Below are 18,270 nucleotides of genomic sequence, written 5' to 3' on the forward strand. Positions count from 1 at the left end.
AGATTCCAACCTCTCTCTTGCTCCCACAGGCTCAACGTGACCTGGAACTCTCCACAATCATTGCCTCCTCGCTCCCCTTTTCTTCTACTTGGCAGGATTCCCCCCAGACTGCCCCAGGGCTGCCTCCAGGGATCAGGGCTCAGGCGGGCAGAGGCCTCCCTGAGGACCCGAGCTCGTGAACCCTCCTCTTCATCCCGGACGCCCATCACCCTTCTCTGGTCACCTTTTACCCTTTCACTGGCTGGTAGGACTTTTATTTATTTCTTGGTTTATGTGAGGACTGTCCGGCTTCCTCCACCCAGAATATATGCTTCATGAGGACCAGGCTTTGTCAGTCTTGCTGACTTCTGAGTTCCTAGAATTGTTCCTGCATAAAACAGGCTCTTCGGCGATGACTGTGGAAAGAATTACTGGCAGAATGTCTGCCTGGTACATGATTTTCCTTGGGTCGTGATGCAGGGAGATCACACTTTCCCTTCCCACAAACATACACACAGGGTTAGGGTGTGTGTGTAAGAAAGAGAGAGAGAGAGAAGGGGAGGGAAGAGAAGGAAGAGGGAGGGAGAGTAGGAATATTTTCAGAGAGAGGTGAAGGAAGAAAGTGACAAACAGTGAAAGAGAGAGAGAGGAAAAATGTTTACGGAAAGGAAGAGAGAGAGCAAGAAAGAAAATGTGGACAAGGTAGGAAACGAAAAAAGTGTGAAACTGTTATCATCCAAACAACTTCTACTAATTCTTGAGCACAACTACATCGGGTGCTGTGCTAACAGCGTAAAAACCATCATTTTGTTGAATTTGTAGATAATATCATTATCTCCATTTCACAGATGAAGAAACCGAGGCCCAGCAAGGTAAGAACACAGAGTTAATGACTAATCACCAGAAAGCGACAAAATTGGGACCTGAACCCAGGTCTGTCGATGCCCAAAGCCAAACCCTGACCCCACTGCACTGTGGTGCACAGTGCTGAGTGGAGAAATGCGTCTTTTATGATGGAGTCTGTCTACATTTACTTGAGTTTTAGGATGGGGTCAGTGATAGTCCTGATGGAAATGCGTGAACGAAAATTGTCCTTTTTAGGCCCAACTGAGGAAAATCAGTGAGTGTATTAGGCAGGATCATTTATGAAAGAGTTATCTGGCCCTCTTTCTGATCCACCCAGAAAACAAACAAGACAGATCATAATGCTAGAACCGTAGCTGCTCAATCCCAGGCCGGGGCCGACAGATCACAGAACAACGCGAGGCAGGGCTCTGATGTCCACGTCTGCTGCATTCTTATTTAACTTCCATTTGCACTGCTTCATGGGTTTGCCCCTGGAGTCAGTGTCTGAATACTGAAATGTGATATCACTAAGTACAGAACAAATTTTCTATGTAATTAAATCACCTGGCCTTTGAGAATCAACAGCAGGAAACTCAGGGGAAAAAAAGAGGTGTTAGCTTACAGGCACACGGAACTCTTTCCCTGTACAGAAGACAAATCTGGGAATTCCATAATTGGAATACTCTGGGATTATCCTTAGCAAAATGCATATTTTCATATGTGCAAAAATTCATTACTATGTTGCAGGATTCACCCCCACCGCGCTCTTGCCAAGGCCTGTTCATGAATCATGACGGTTCCCAGATCCTCAAATAAAAACTCTCTAATAAAATCTATATACTCTATGTCAGGGGTTGGCAAATTTTTTCTGTAAAGGGCTGGAGAGTAAATATTTCCGACTCTGTGGGCTGTGCAGTCTATCACAGCTACTCATTTCTGCCTTTGCAGCATAAAAGTGGCCACAGACAATACACACGTGAATGACTGTCGCTGTGGCCCGAAAAGACTGTATTTATGAATGAAGAAATCTGAATTCCATAAAACTTTCTCATGTCACGAAATATTCTTCTGTTCATTTTTTTCTCAACCACTTTAAGAAACCATTCTTACCCCACATACCTTACAAAAACAGGCCAGATTTGGCCCAATATTTGGCCAAGCTGGCTGACCCCTACACTCTGTTTTGGAATGACCGTTCCCAAAGGGAAATCTCTGAAAGTAGCTGTTGCTGGTTTTCCTCCAGCAACTTCAAGGCGAAAGGCAATGTGGAAAGCAGTGTTTCCCAAAGTGCGGGATGCAGGTACCAGCAGGCAGTACTTGACATGGTATTCGGCGGTGAACCACAAAACAAGGTCCTTTCAACCTTCTCAGTTAATACAAGAAAATAGTTCACCTAGGTCTTTAACTGCTCCTTAACACCTGCTAATCAACCTCTTCAAGGTAGTAAGAGGGGGGCTCAGCTCCAGGCCAGGATAGTAAGTGTGATCTTCAACCAGAGGCAATCACAAGGCTGCCTGGCAGGCCTCCGGGGAAGCTGCCCTCCCCAAGCCAGACCGGGTGCACGGCACTGAGCTGCAGTTTTCTCTGTGCATGTAAGCCAGGATGTGCATACACGCACATCTGCATCCCTGCCCCAAGCACCTCCATGTGGAGGCCTCCTTTGGGAGATAGGTGGTGGGGGGTGTACCTTCCCCTTCCTCCCTTCTTCCTTCCTCTTCCTCTTCCCCAGGGTTCATGGGTCCTTAAAGATGCCAAAGCCTTTTGTTCAGGAGATGTTCCTGCCTCTGTGCTGCAGCCACTTCATCCTTATCCAGCACCCTTTGGTGCATAAAAATGGACCACTGGGAGCTGGCGGCTCTTTTGGCCTCTTGTTTGCACTGCAGCGGTCCACAAATAAAGACTTGATTGTTCCTCCGGTTTGGCTCCTCGTCCTGACTGCCTCAACTCCTGCTTGCTCAACAGGGTGGAGCTGGCAACCAGGCAGCACGCTTAGCTTAAGCTGAATAATAGCATTTTATTTTTGTTGTATTATCTATACCCTAACCTATGACCCTCTATTACGGCAAATGGCACAGGGTATCTCTTTCTGATAGGACATTTCCGCCTTCAGAGAATTTATTTCAGAGAAAAAAATGAGTGACTTACTTGGAAATATTAAGTCAAGAGTGGATAAAGTATAGTATCAGGTGGCAAGTGGATGGTGTGACATAGCGTGACTGAGGTTGGGGAAAACTGGTAGAACTCAATGCTTCTGGGAATTACTTGGCCTTCAAAGGGACGGGTGACCAAAGCACCTGCACTGCTTCACGCTGATAAGCACGGGTCTGCCGAACAGGGGCAGGATCACACTTACATCCCGGATCGCTTCATAGAGAGCTTTGAAAGTCGGCTGCTTCTCGTCATGGTAGACGCCTCGGTTCCCGTGCAGGACAGACACGCCCTCCCGCTCGGCCTCTCTGCAGTTGCTTCCGTACATGCAGTGATCAGGACGGTAGTTCCACTGGCAGGGGAACACGTAGAGACACTCTGGTGGTGGCAAGAGAAAGACAGGTGTGCACAGTCAGTGCCGGAGATGAAACCACCGTTCCCATAAACTGCACATCACACAGGATTTCAGAGTATGTGTGTGAGAGTGTGACTCACAGCACAAATTTCACCATGTCTGTTGATATTCTGAGGTCAGGGATTGAAGGCGCATGCATTAGCGATGCTGGAGGTTTCACCCCAAAGAGGAGGGCAAGATAGCATCTTGGACAAGAAGGCAAACAAGGGCAGCAGACAGTCTGGGTCAGAATCCCAGCTCTGTCACTCAAAAACAGTGCAACCTAGGTCCAGTGACTTAGCCACCTTGTGTTGCACTTTCCTCATTCGCAAGATGGACATAGGATTGCCCTGCTATTTTGACAATTCTGTTTTTAAAAAGCTCATGTCCAATAGGATTTGGGGAAGTATTAAATGAGGGGAACACCAAAAATGTAAGCTGTCATCATCACTCTTATCATTGTCATTGCCACAACAAGAACTACTGCATGAGGCTGCTAGAAGGGTAAAACAAGAGAACTTAAATGGAATGAGCCTAGCATCATTCCTGACACGTAGCACATTGGCGGTAAAGGTTTTATGGCAATTTCCTCTAGATATGCAGATGGCCAGGCTTGCTTAAGCTTTTATGACTCACCGATCTCTCTGAGAGCCTAATGAAAGCTTTAGACCCTGTCTTTGGGAAAATATGTGAAGAATACTTGCTTACGAGCTCAGGGGTCTGTAGATTTCCTCAAGACCAGCTAAGAACCCCAGCTACTGACTACTGCATGTGAAAGTTGGTCCCAGACAGAATTCAGTTCACATGTTGACCTTCCCTCCTGAATTTTCCAGAGGAAGAAATGCAAAATACATTGAGAGTAGAATTATAACAAGTATTTGTTCACCAAAATGCAAGGCGTTGGTGTCACTGGGTGATGAGGCATTGCTCCTGCCCTTGGGGAATTTATACTCATGTAAGGGAGACAGTACAGAAATGAAGATGTTTTATCAGACTTCATAGAAAGGAAGGCATTTTGGTAAAGCTTTATTTAAACTTAGGCTTATATAGTAAGGATAGGATTCTGACAGAAATAGAAGACTGAAAGAGCATTTGAGGAGGAGAAAATGGCCTGATCGTGGTGAAGAGTTAGGAAATCAGAGTGTGACTTTGAAAAGGTAAGGTATTTAATTTTGGGGGGGACAAACTTGATTTCTTCAAAGCAGTAAGATAATGGTAGGAAGGCTATCATATAAATAGGCTACTTTGACCTAAAATATTCAAGAAATATAAATCTATGTTAGGTTGCAAGTAACCAACTTTGATTCTAGCACGTGAGGTGAAAAAATCTTTTTTCTCTTTGGAAAGAGAGGTAGCTCATAAAATCAGATGAAAGCTGAACTGGGGCAGGAAGTGAGGCAGTTCCTGGGATCTGGGTGTGGGGACTAATTAATGTCAACTTCTCAGTATTGCTGTCAGGACAAACCAGCCTTTCCTACTTATGCTCCTGGATTCCCAGACTCAGGTTCCCAGGAGATGGTCTGACTGGTTTAGTGCGAGTCAGGTGCAGGCAGGGTTCTAAGACTGCCTGACATAGGGGAAGAGTAATTCCCCTGACAAAACTGGGTGCTGATACTAAAAGAAGGGCACTCAAGAGTGCACAGGTAAAAATAACAGATGTGCCTTTTAAAAAAAAATTATTTATTTATTTATTGGCTGCATTGGGTCTTCGTTGCTGCATGCGGGCTACTCTTCATTGTGGTGCACAGACTTCTCATTGCGGTGGCTTCTTTTGCTACAGAGCACGGGCTCTAGGTGCGTGGGCTTCAACAGTTGTGGCATGCGGGCTCAACAGTTGTGGCTCGAGGGCTCTAGAGCACAGGCTCAGTAGTTGTGGTGCACGGGCGTGCTAGTTGCTGTGCGGCATGTGAGATCTTCCGGGCCCAGGGATCGAACCCATGTGCCCTGCATTAGCAGGCAGATTCTTAACCACTGCACCACCAGGGAAGCCCAGTAGATGTGCCTTTTTATTCACAAATACATTTGGCGTGGGTTACACTGTGAAATCTCCATGTGGTTCATGGGGGAAGGAGGAGGAGAGGGGCTACACCTGCATCCTGGGCTGGACTGAAGATGGAAAACCTCTGTAGAGCAGCTGATGAACACGGAGTGCAGATTAATGACGGTTATTTGGCACAGGACCAATAACTATTCTGAAACAAATCTAGTTTAAGCACGATGATCATGGCTGTCAAAATCCAATGTTTAAAAATGACAGCACGGTGAAATGGGCAGGTTATTTTTTTCCACTGCTGAGGAAATAATACAGTGAATGGTTTTGAAATTCCAAATCCCCAAAGCCTCAAACCACTGTGATTTATTAAAAAAATATTTTTTCAAGCCAACCTCTCTTCAAACCCTGGGTCTTTGTTATTTTTCCTCTCCCTTTTACGTAGATAAAGCTGCTCATTAATTGATTATTTATGCGACTGAAATCCCTTAGTGATCCCTTTCAGGAGTGTATGTTTATTTCCAGAGCCTCCTAACTACTTGCAAAGTACTGTGTAAATTGATCGCTCCTTGCATTTCTGACCACTTCCTGCTCTTGGGGTCTCTAAGATGATGACTTCCCGGTGAGATAGGCTTGCTACTTACTTACTACACTATATCAACAGAATGGAGACTGTCGGCACTACTCACAGCATTTTGTTCTGTTTTGTTTTTTTTCTCATTCTGGAACTGAGCTTTCCCAGCCTCTTCTTCCTCCTTCTTCCAGAACGCACCTTGTTCCAGCAAAGGGCACTGCGTTCCTCCAAGATGATGTCTCTGATCACACAGTCTAAAGAAGGAACCCTCTCTCTCCCCAGCCTTGACAGTGGCTCTCTCCACCCCGCATCTGTTTCCTTCCTAGCACTGATCACAGTTTGTGACTTTGAATGACTCGTTGCTACTCTTTGGGGTCAACCTCTTCCAATAAAAGGTAGGGTTCGTGAAAGTAGGAACTCTGTCTCCTCTGTTTGCTGCCTTATCCCCACTGCCTAGCCCTGTGGCTGGCACCTAGTAGGTGCTCAAAAGATATCCGCTGAATGAACGGGAGAATGAAAGCGCATACCTTCCTCTACCCTCTGTATATTTCCCCTTTCTCTGCTTTCTCCCTCTCCTTTCTCTCTCTCTCTTCCTTTCACTTTCCTGGCCGTGCTTTTTCTCCTTCCCTTCCTTCCCTCTTTTACTTCAGTCTCTTCATCCAATTCCTCCAACCAGCCAACACCTCTGAAAATCAACTGCAGTTAAGGCACTAAGCCTCACACTGCAATCACTCAATGAGACAGAGTAGACGCGACCCCTTCTCATGAGGACCCTACAATCTTCATTCCTGAGCTTCATATCAGAGCTCATGAACTTCCTAGATTCCCAAACATTTGTTACCAGTTTTCCAGGACAGTCCCAAAACCAAATATTTGGGCCTGTCTATCCCCAAACACGCTCACAACTGCCAGTTGCTGGATGCTTTTGGTGGGGTGAGTGTATAGTGTGGCTTTTGGTGGGGTGAGTGTATAGTGTGGTTTTTGGTGGGGTGAGTATATAGTATGGCTGCACACCAGGTGCAGAGCTTCTGTGACCCAGGCCGGAAGAGAACACGGCTTGACGGGGCCTCTGAAGAGGCTTGTTCCGTGTGACTGTGTGTCCTGCTCTTTGTGGCCCCAGTAAACCCTCCCACCTCCCTAGCATCACATTCAACTCTTGGATGATCTATGTACATTCCATGTGCATTTCAGGTCTTCTCTCCATGGACAGAACCCTAGTGCTTCTACTCTGGCTGGATGTCCTGCCCTGTCATCTACCCTTGCCTGGTTTCATTTCCTTCCCTGCCCATGCCCACTTTTCTAGAAATTGCTTTTGAGGATGGGACAGACCTAGGTGGTCACGTTTGAGAGAGGAGAATGCCACATGATCTTGCTCCTTTGGCCCCTAATGACCGGATCAAGGGTGGTCTCCCCATCCAAAGACAACTGGTTCATAGCTGGGCTGGGAATCAGTTCATAGGCTGGGCCAGGCCAATCTCTCTCTCCTTCTCTCTCTCTCTCTCCCCGCCCTTCAAGAATCTGAATTAACAAACATAGAAATCCCATCATCATTGGTATGGGCCTGTAAGGTTGTCTTGGCCTGGGGGTGGGCTATGCACAGGCAGAGATTATGGCTGGAAAGATGGAAAGGAATCAGACTGGCAGGGAGAGAAGCAACATGACAGACACCACGAGGCCTCTGAGGGGTGCAGAAATCAGCTCTGATCCTGAGCAGCTGCCCACAGATGGTTCTCATGAGGCCTGGCATGACCCGACCCGTGTGTTCATGGGATGGGCACCTGGACGCTTACGGAGCTGGTCTGAGTGGAGTTTTGTTCCCTGCAACCTAAGTGCATGAAGGCGAGCATATCTTCCTACATAGGCTTCTTGACAAACGTACCCTTTCTACAGAAGTCTGCTCTTGATTCAACTCCACCTGTAAAGATGTGAGTTCAGTCTTCCATCCCTTGAAGAAGCTGCCTTGGCTCAGCTGCCAGGAAATGTCCTGTGGGATGAGTTACCTGCGTGCCCCCCATGGGCTTCAGCTGTCTCCTCATGAGTCAGTCTGGTACCCAGCACGGCAATTACACACCCACAGGCATTTACTATCTAATTATAGCAAGAGTTTTACAACAATTTTAAGCTAATGACTTTTAAACACATTTTAAAAGTGATGTGATTGGCTACTATTCAGGAGGCTATAATAACAAAAACATTCTAGATATGCGCTCAGGTTTTGTGTGTGTTGCTTCACCCAAAGAATCATAACAATAAGCATGTTTATTTCCTGAGTCATGGCCAATTTTCTCTCTCTTTCCTTTCCAGGGATAAAGGTGACACATTTCAAATATAGTTTGTTTTGGTTTATAGACAGTGTTCCCATCAATATAAACAAAGAAAAACCTTTCAATGTGATGGATATCACTGGATTTCAGGTCAAAGAGCTCATGTTTGATAAAGTACCTGGATAAAGTATGAAAGATCAAAGGCAGGCCATACACAGAACAACCAAGGATTTACCTAATAGTCACTGATCTAAAGTTAGGAAACTCGGTTATTTATTTGCTACTGCTCAGACTAAGGAGTCAAAACAACTTCATCATTATTTTATAACATCCCTGTACTCAGCGGATCTAAGATGGGCAATGTGATGCCATTGAACTCAGCTGGTTTTCAGTCCTAACTAAAGACAAGGGGCTCGCGTCTAACGGCAGAGCTGCCCGCGACCGTCTTTAAGTATCATTTACTCACTGATCGTGTCCCCAAATAATCTGCAATAGGCTAAGAGGATTTCTCGGGAGGCAACCGTGCAAATGTTTTGAATTTCTCAGTTTGGGAATATGGACAGATAGGTTTATGGAAGAGAGTTTAAGGCACACAATACAGAGGGAAAAATGCAATATTTAAAGGACAGAAATAATGCAGGAGAGAGAAAGACACATTTGGGGAAACCTGAGCAGCTCTCTAGAATCTGCACTGCCCCGCCCCCCATCTACGAGATCTTCCCCTCCCGCCAAATACATGGGGCTGGAGTTGGAGTAGCCTGGGTTTGTGCCCCTGCTCTGGCACTCATTAGCTACGCTGCAAATTGTTTAACTCTTTCCCTTGGTACCTCTGTCTGTAAAATGGGGATTCTATTCTCAGGGCTGCTGTGCAGATTAAATAAGAAAATGCTCAGAACAGCACCTGACACTCAGTAAGTAATCAACGCCAGCCATGACTCTTTAGCTCCATGCTCCTGGTCTCGTGGACCCACGCTGCCAACATTGGAGCTCTCCCCCGGGGAATCTGGAACTGGGATGAAGTTAGTCTTTCTGTGCGGCTGGACCTGGAGTATGAAACCTTGGTCTTTTGCTTTGAGCACAGCATGAGAATCTTCAAAGGGAAGAATATACAGCCTCAGTGGGAGCAGGAAAGTCCAACCTGGGTTCCTCATCCTTTTCCCTTTCCTGCTTCAGGTACTGGGCCCCAGCCTGCTGGCCTGCGTAACTTCGGTTTCTACAGGACACCAGTTTACTTATGAAAAGAAGTATCCTTTGGGCTTAGACTAACTCCAGGGGTCTTTTGTTTGTAGCCAATATAACTGCACCTATAAAAGAAGATGAAATTTGCTTAAGAAGCAAAAGGAGGAGGGGCAGACTTTAAAATCCTGTTGCTATCAGAGTGAAACGGATTAAAACAGCCAACACGTCCTCTTCATCTAATGAATTACTACTGGGACTCTTTCCCAGAAATGAACTCCATTCCATTTCAACCTGCTTTTTTTCTTTTCCAGCATTTGCTCCTTTTGATCCAAAGGCATATAAGATTAGGTTTTATTTCAGAATTTTGTTAAAAAAACAAAGGTACATACACAGACAGAAATCTTTATTTACACAAACAGGAGTCTCTATTTCAGGATTTTTTAAGACAAAGGAGAGGCCTGAGTAGGTTGGGGTGAGGAGTGCTTTTTTTCCCTGGAGATGTTTCTTAAAGAGAAAACATGGTATTTGTTTTAATAGCATTAACTAAGGTTGTAGCAAAGATGAAAGAAAAGAAGGAAAACATTTAGCTTTAGGTGTCAATATAAAAACTCAGGCCAGAAATTGACATTCTCCCTTCCTTCCCTAACTCCACCAAGTCACGGACTTAACAATATAATAAGAATTTCTTTAGCCCCAGGTGAAAAGGAAGAGGGGTGTGGGAATCTGAGTCCTTCTTCTAGACCCTTTAAACCCTGAATAAGTCACTTCCTTGTAAGGATCCCAAGAATCAATCCCCTTTAATCCAGCAATTGTTGAGGCTACGGAGGGCCTCGTGCCTAGATTATAATGTTTTCACTTAGTTCTGTGCCGCCCATTGATTTTGCCTGTGCTTCTTACAAGAAAGGCGTGGCAAAACCTAAAAGACATTCTTGAAAAATGGAGCCCAGCGTCGGAGATTTCAACCTCTGGCCTTTTGTGTCGGCAGCGAAGGGACCGCCCACGTGAGACTCCGGGGGCGAATGAAAAGGCACCCTTTGCAGGGGACACGGGCACAATTCAGCCTTCGCCAAAGCAGCCCAGACTGGAATGCGCTCTGTGGCGTGAGGCGGAAGGACTCCTCCGCGAACCGCATTCTCGAAAGAGGACCTACCTGGGTTGAAATAAAAAATAATATTTAATAAGTCCTGGTCTCCCCACGTGATGGCATCTTTGTACTTCTGGTACAGAGGGTACAGCATGTCCTCCCAAGCCAAGCCTGTTGGAATCATGCTGTTCTGGAAAAGAGAAAACCATCAGAGCGGCTAAGGCATGACAAATACATCTCGACTGCCGAGAATCAATGTACAGGGATGGGTTCTCCCCTTCACCCCCCGGCTCCCAGACTGAAAATAAAATCAACAGAGGAGGGGTCCTGCTGGCCTTAAGGCACAAGACAAAGCAAAACTAGGGCTGGAGATCACAGGTGTACACATGGATGGTAGATGCACCAGGAACTAGTAGTTGGGCCTTTGGCTTCTACTCAGAAAACCACGACCCCTGGAGGGGAGGAATAAATCAGGATCTTGGGATGAACATACACACACTAGGATATATGACAGATAACCAACAAGGACCTACTGTATAGCAGGGAACTATGCTCAATACTCTGTAACGACCTATATGGGAAGAGAATCTAAAAAAGTGGATGTATATATATGCATAACAGATGCACTCTGCTGTATACCTGAAACTAACACAGAATTATAAATCAACTATACGCCAATAAAAATTTTAAAAAACTATTTAGTTTTAAGACAAAAGCAACATATTCAGACCAAATATTCAAACATCACACAACGATGTAAAAAGCAAAAATGTTTTCCTCCTGCCTCCTGTAACTCCCATTCGCACTTTCCCTAGACGTATCCACAATTAATGACCAATGTCTCGGGTATTCTTCTGGCAGTTTCTAAGGCATAAAAGGGATCGCACTCTATGGTATCATGCTTTGCTGCATTTTAATTTTTTCACTTAATATTTTTTAGCGCTCTTACTTAACTCACTTATAGATTTGATCTAATTCTTTTTAACAGGAGGATAATTTCTTTGACTTGTTCTCTACTGATGTTCAGTTAGGTTTTTCCAGTTCTTTACTAGGATAAAGGAGAAGACCATGAATAGCCCTGTACATTTATTTCTGTACATTTATGTAACTATATCCCTAGGGTAATTCCAAGAAGTTTTCCAGGGTTTTTTGAAGCCTGGGATACACATAGGGTTTAAACATGGAATTCAGAACTGCAACACAATATTCCCAAATAGTAACTCTGCTGAAGAGTTTAAGTCCCGTAGTCACCTGGAATTTTCCTAGGCCAACAAATATTCCATAACTCTCCAAATACTATTCTCTTCCCTGGCTTCTTCCATTCTCACCCGCAAGCCAGCTACTTCCAAAATCAACACAATGACACTCCTGAAACGTCACTGTTGAGAAGACAAAATCCTGATGTTTAAACAAGGAAACATAATACACTTCCTTACCTTGAACTGGGCGCTTCTTATCCGAGTTAAGTTCATCAGCATGACTCCTGAGTTAACTCCCGCGGAGCCATAGAAAGGGTGCCGAGCGAAGCGGCTGTACCAGCCGATCTTGGGGATTTCATGCTCGGGGGCCATGGCTGCAAGCTGTGTGGCATTAAACTGCCTCAGAAGCTTCCAGATGTCATCGACGGGTCTCAGAAAGAGAACATCAGTGTCCACGTAGAGAAGGGAGTCCACATCCTTTAAAATCACCTTTGTGTGTGTTGGGCAAGGAGGAAGAAAACAAGAAGTCAGAAACAAAGGAAGCGGCCTGAGAAGTCAACACTGCCAATGGTTTTGTTGGTGAATGTTAATTCTAGAAAGGGTACCACTCTCAGCTCCCACTCCTCCCTTCTTCCTTGGACTTCAGGGATAAGTGTATACCAAAGGGTAGAGACTCAAAGGAAGATCCATCTTGATCCAGACTGGTCCAATCCCAGAACCCTTGACTGTATTTGGTAAGGGTTGAACCAAAGTCCAAGGAATGAAAACATTAGCAAACGATTGTGTCTTTCTTCTCCTTGCATCCTTCAATAAGGCCATCTGTTTTTTCTTGGAAAAGCTATGGCGGGCATTAGACCACCTGAAGTGGACAATCTCTAGACCAGCTCATGCCAAGCTTTAGGGTAAATACTGGATCCATTTCTTCTAGTGTTGGTGGATATGGCTATCCTTTCTTTTTTAAATAAATTTATTTATTTATTTATTGGCTGTGTTGGGTCTTCGTTGCTGCACGTGGGCTTTCTTGTTGTGGCGAGTGGGGGCTACTCTTCATTGCTGTGCTCAGGCTTCTCACTGCGGTGGTCTTTTGTTGCGAACCACAGGCTCTGGGTGTGCGGGCTTCAGTAGTTGTGGCACGTGGGCCCAATAGTTGTGGCTCTGGGGCTCTAGAGCACAGTTTCAGTAGTTGTGGCGCACGGGCTTAGTTGCTCCTCGGTGCATGTGGGATCTTCCAGGATGAGGGATCGAAACTCTGTCCCCTGCATCGGCAGGTGGATTCTTAACCACTGTGCCACCAGGGAAGTCCCCACATCTTTTTCAAATAGTATTTTCAGCTAAGATTTAGGCTTGGGAATAGGCAAAGCAAGTCACTGGACAGCTTTGTCTGCAGGGATTGGCAAACGTTTTTCTCTAAAAGGCCAGAGAGTAAATATTTTAGGCTCTGTTGCAACGACTCAACTGTGCCGTTAGCATAAATCAGCCATGGACAACATATAAACAAATGAACACGGCTGCTGCATGCTGATAAAACTATTTAGGGACACTAAAATTTGCATTTCATATAATCTTCAGACGTCACAAAGCCTTCTTCTTTTGATTTTTTTTTCAACCATTTGAAACATAAAAGCCATTCTTGACTCAAAGGCTGTGGCTTGTCAACCTCTGTTGTAGATCATTCAAGCCAGCCACCTTAAGTAAATAAGTTCTATGCTAAATGCTTAGCTTACCAGAATTTTGTCCTGGGGTTTGAGACTTTAAAGCCATAGCTAGTAATAGAGTCATTTGCCTTGTTTTGCCATTGTTTCCCCAACTGAGAGGTAGCTTAACCAAAGAAGGACCATCATCCTAAAACCATAACAATTCTTGTTATGGACTGAATGTGTCTTTCCAAAATGCACATGTTGAAGCCCTAACTCCCCGGTGTGATGGTATTTGGAGATGGGGTCTTTGGGAAGTAATTAGGGTTAGAGGAGTTCCTGAGGGTGGAACCCGCGAGATGGGATTCATGTCCTTATTAAAAGAGACACCAGACGGCTTGCTCTCATATTCTCTCTCTCTTTCTGCCACAGGAGAACATGGTGAGAAGGCAGCAGTCTGCATGCCAGGGAGAGGGTCCTCACCAGAACCCAACCATGCCAGCAGACTTCTAGCCTCCAGAACTATAAGAAAATTAATTTCTGTGTTTTAAGCCATCCAGTTATGGTATTTTGTTATGGCAAGCTAAGACAACACTCCATTGAGATCCTAATATTTAAAACTGATGAACAAGGGTACTATACGATACAGGCGTCATGGCGATTTCAGTCTTGAATAATTTCAAAATGTACATGATTAGCTGCAGGATTTATCTTTCCTTCCTCATCTACTAGAGGAATAGAATTTACAAATCAATAAAATGAAATCAGAAAACAGTGATCATCTACCATGTCATAAAAGATTATCTTGACATTCATCTTAACAGTTTAAAGATCCTAATTCCAGAATTAGGAGGAATTTAAATTAAATACACAAACAAAACATCTACTGCATTATACTTATTTTATCTTATTTAACCATGGAGAGGTAAAAAACTTTGCCATGGATTAGCACTAGTCTGCTAAGTGGTTTTTTTTGTTTGTTTTTTTCAAATCACAACTCCAGAGTACTGTGGAAGAAGGGCAAACTCTCTACGAAAGTATTAGTAAATTGTACAATCATGATACAAGTTACTTGTCACATGTAAATACCATTTTGATGTTTTGCATCCTCAAGACCCATCCACAGAACTCAGCATTCTGCCAATCTTATTTTACTGGAAAGGAAAAGTAACGCACAGAAAAGTGTTCTGTCCAAATTAGGGTGTCAAATAATGCTAACAATTGCTGGATTTGGGGCTAATAAGGTTGCAACACAGTAAAGTCACTTTCTAGAATGTGTTTAAGGAAATGAGAGACTCCATACTGTTTCACTAAAAAGCTAACTTAGAATTACAGATTCAGGGAGGATGAAAAAGCTATTTCAACCCATGTGAAAGAGAGCAGATTTCTCTTTGTGGCTGATCATCTAATAAGGCCTGAATAAAATCATATAATAGTAATGTTTTAATCAATTAAGGGTTATGCAGACATCGAGTCCCCAAATTCAAGCTCACTGACTTGATTAATTTTTTTCTTGGTCTTAAATCAATACTGTTGTTGAAGTTATCATCACTTTCTTCAATAAAAGTGTTACCATCTTTCATCAAAACAAAAAAGAAAACAAAAAGACCTGAAGACAGATTTAGAAAAGGAAAACTAAAAAACTATGAAGGATGGAGGCATTCCATCATGAAACTACAGGCAGTATTTTTACTCAGGAGAGAAAAAGGCACAAAAAAAAATTGTATCAGAATTTTTTTTAAATAAATCTATTTATTTATTTATTTATTTTTTTAATTTTTGCCTGTGTTTGGTCCTCGTTGCTGCACGCAGGCTTTCTCTAGTTGTGGCGAGCAGGGGCTGCTCTTTGTTTCCGTGCGCAGGCTTCTCATTGCAGTGGCTTCTCTTGTTGCAGAGCACGGGCTCTAGGCACGCAAGCTTCAGTAGTTGTGGTGCACAGGCTTAGTTGCTCCACGGCAGGTGGGATCTTCCTGGACCAGGGCTCAAACCTGTGTCCCCTGCATTGGCAGGCAGATTCTTAACCACCACACCACCAGGGAAGCCCATATCAGAAATTTATAAAATCAGAACAATTTTATATTGGGTAAAAATTTTATTTAACCAGTATCCTATTATTTGATATTTAGATTGCTCCCACTTTTTTTGTTTGTGTTGTTGTTGTTTTGGTTTTTATTTTGTTTTGTTTTGTTTTGTTTTTTACTATCATAAGCAACACTACAGTTGGGTATATTTTTAGAGAAAATTTTAAGCATGTAATATGGCATTTCTTTTTCTTTTTAACTTAGTAAACATTTACATGATTCAAAAATTAAAACATACTAAAGTAAATTTATTGACAAGTTATTCTTCCCTGTGCTTCTTTCCCCAAGTCCCCTCCTTAGGGGTACCCATGTTATTGGACTGCTCTGCATTGTGCCAGAGGTATTTTGCGCACATAAGGAAAAAAATAGTCATACACATTCTCTCTTTCACACGACAAACGGTAGCACAGCACAAATGATGTCAGCAGCCTGCTTGCTTTTTTATTAACCAAAACAACAAATGTAGGAAGGCTTTCCATATCAGTACATAGAGATTTTATTTATTTTTTATGTCTGTACAGCATTCCATTGTGTGGATCTACTATAACTTATCTAGTCACCTACTGTAGAACATTTAGGTTCTTCTCAAGCTTTTGTTATCAGAAACAAGGTCACAATGAAAAAATCCTCATCTTAATTCATTTCAAATATACAGTGTATCTGCAGGATAAATTCATTTTAATATGAATTTCTTAGTCAAAGAATACACACATTTGTGATTTGATAGATATTCCCAAACAACCTTCGTAGACGTGGATACATTTAGGCTCCTACCAGCAAGGTAAAAGGGTGCCTCTTTCCCCTCATCTCCACAAGCACAGCAAATGCTCAGACTTTAGGGACCTGGCATACAAGGAGGCATACCTCCCAGGGGCCTGGTCTAACAACTCATTTTAGTTCCGAATTTCCTGCCAGTCTTGCCCTGCGGGCTGGCCTGGAATCTTGCAGGAGGTGATGCGTGTCTGGAAGGCAACCAACAAGCACTGAGGGACATGTAAGTAACCGTGCTGGTTCCACCAGAGGCAACCACGAAGCTCCCAGATCAGAACCCTCAGGGGTGGGAGGCCCCCTGCACAGTCCTTCTCCAGAACCACACCTAATCGCTCCTCTGATGAGGTTTCATTCTGAGACACACTTTCTGGACGGCAATTGAAAGATAAGGAAGAAAAACATCAACACATTTATAGCTACTGCTTCTGGTAAGCTTGTGAGTCTTTTGTTAAGGTGGCAAATCCAATTCAACCTAAACTAGAGATTGCAAAGTCGAACCTGTGCGTCCAATTCAGCCCATGGGTGGATTTTTAAAATACACAGTCCTTTAAAACTTTTGAATTAGTTGCCACATTTTTTTAAAAGTAGAGATTTCACAAAAATATCCACATTGCTGTCCTCTTTTGAAAAATCTACCGCTCAAGCAAGAGCAGCCTACTTCCTGTTTAGGAAAAATCTGCTGGTGCTTGGCCACAGCTCTCCCCTGCCATGCTCTCAGTGCGTTCATGCAATAAACAATCATCGAAGGTCTACCAGGTGCCAGGTGTGACCAGCAGGGACCAAGACAGACAATCTCTGTCCTCATGTGGGAGTCCGATAATAAGGAAGATAAATATGTTGATTATGCAGTATAGAGGCAGGTTAAAAATCAAGCAGGGAAATGGGCGGGGGTCCCAGGTAGGAAGGGGCTTGCTATTTTAACCAGGGTCTTTGGGAAGGCCTCACTGAGAAGGAGGAGGGCGAGATTAAACAGCGGGGCCATGGCTGGACCCCTCTCAGAGGGGCAGGGGGTCGGGGTGGCTGGACCACAGTGAGCAACGGAAGAAGAGCTGGGGGTGAGGAGCAGCGAGCGGCCCATCACTTCACTGAGGCCTTTGTTTGCCCTTGAAAGGACTTGTTCTTTTACTGTGAGTAAGACAGAAGCCACGGAAGGGCTTTTAACAGAGGAGTGGCATGGTCCGACTTAGATTAAAGGGTCACTTTGGATGCTGCGTGGAGAAAAGAAAATCGGGGCGCACAGGGGAAGCAGGGAGACCAGTTAGGATGCTATTTTAATAATTCAAATGAGATGTGATGGTGGTGTGGCCCAGGTGGTAACAACCCAGGGAGTGAGACATGGTTGAAATGGAGCCAACAGGATTTCTCCAAGAGATTGGATGTGGAATGTGGGAGTGGAGAAAGTCAAGGGCAACTCCATGGATTTTAACCTGAGCAACAGGTATGATGGAATCGTCTTTATCTGAGCTTGCCCCTGATGTGTGTCATTCCCGAGTAACCCGCCTGGCCCTGGCTCACATGTATTGCAGTTTGCAGCGGCTGAAGCCTCGCTCCCTCCCTGCTCCTCTGCATCTGCCCTCCTTGAAACATAAAGAAGCCTGTGGGGGGTCCTGGGAGGGGATGCACTGATGGTGGATTTCTGGGGTGACGGCTGTTTGTCTAGTTCTTGACCACAATAGTGGTTACACAGGTGTGAGCTTGCTAAACTAAGTATAGAGTGTTTTGATGGGTTTTTACTGGTATGTAGATCACATTTCAAAATAGACATACAAAAGTAGCACAAATGGTACATCTCAGAGACAGGATAGGGACAGTCCTGAGGAATTTTGAGTCTGGCATTCCTGAGTTCAAATCCTGGCATAGTGAACCCTGTGACTCTGGATGAGTTCCTCAGTCTTTCCAGGCCCCAGTTCCCCATCTGCGAAAAGTGGAAAGCAAGACCTCCATCACCACTGCTGTCCCAATCATCCAGTGAAATAAAACACACAAGGAACGCAGTACAGTGGCTGGTACGTACTAAGTACTCAGTAGATAGCTATGTCGTTGCTATGAGAAGTCTCTGCGCTTTTCCTTTGAAAGTGTCCAATGTAACTTGCTGCCATTTGCATCAACGCCCACCGCACTTCAAAG

The 18,270-nt window shown here is 44.3% G+C and overlaps 1 protein-coding gene across 1 annotated transcript in view; it reads right to left on the reverse strand.

Annotated features, from left to right (window-relative positions):
• Positions 1-18,270, reverse strand: part of GXYLT2 (glucoside xylosyltransferase 2) — a 61,121-nt gene that overhangs the window by 3,824 nt on the left and 39,027 nt on the right. The window contains exons 3-5 of the mRNA XM_057706886.1: positions 11,895-12,146; positions 10,525-10,648; positions 3,179-3,351 (exon numbers count right to left, since the gene is read on the reverse strand). Coding sequence (XP_057562869.1) covers positions 3,179-3,351; positions 10,525-10,648; positions 11,895-12,146 — 549 coding nt within the window. The remainder of the gene's footprint in view (positions 1-3,178; positions 3,352-10,524; positions 10,649-11,894; positions 12,147-18,270) is intronic.

Source organism: Hippopotamus amphibius, chromosome 13, assembly GCF_030028045.1.
Source record: "Hippopotamus amphibius kiboko isolate mHipAmp2 chromosome 13, mHipAmp2.hap2, whole genome shotgun sequence".
NCBI lineage: Eukaryota > Metazoa > Chordata > Mammalia > Artiodactyla > Hippopotamidae > Hippopotamus > Hippopotamus amphibius.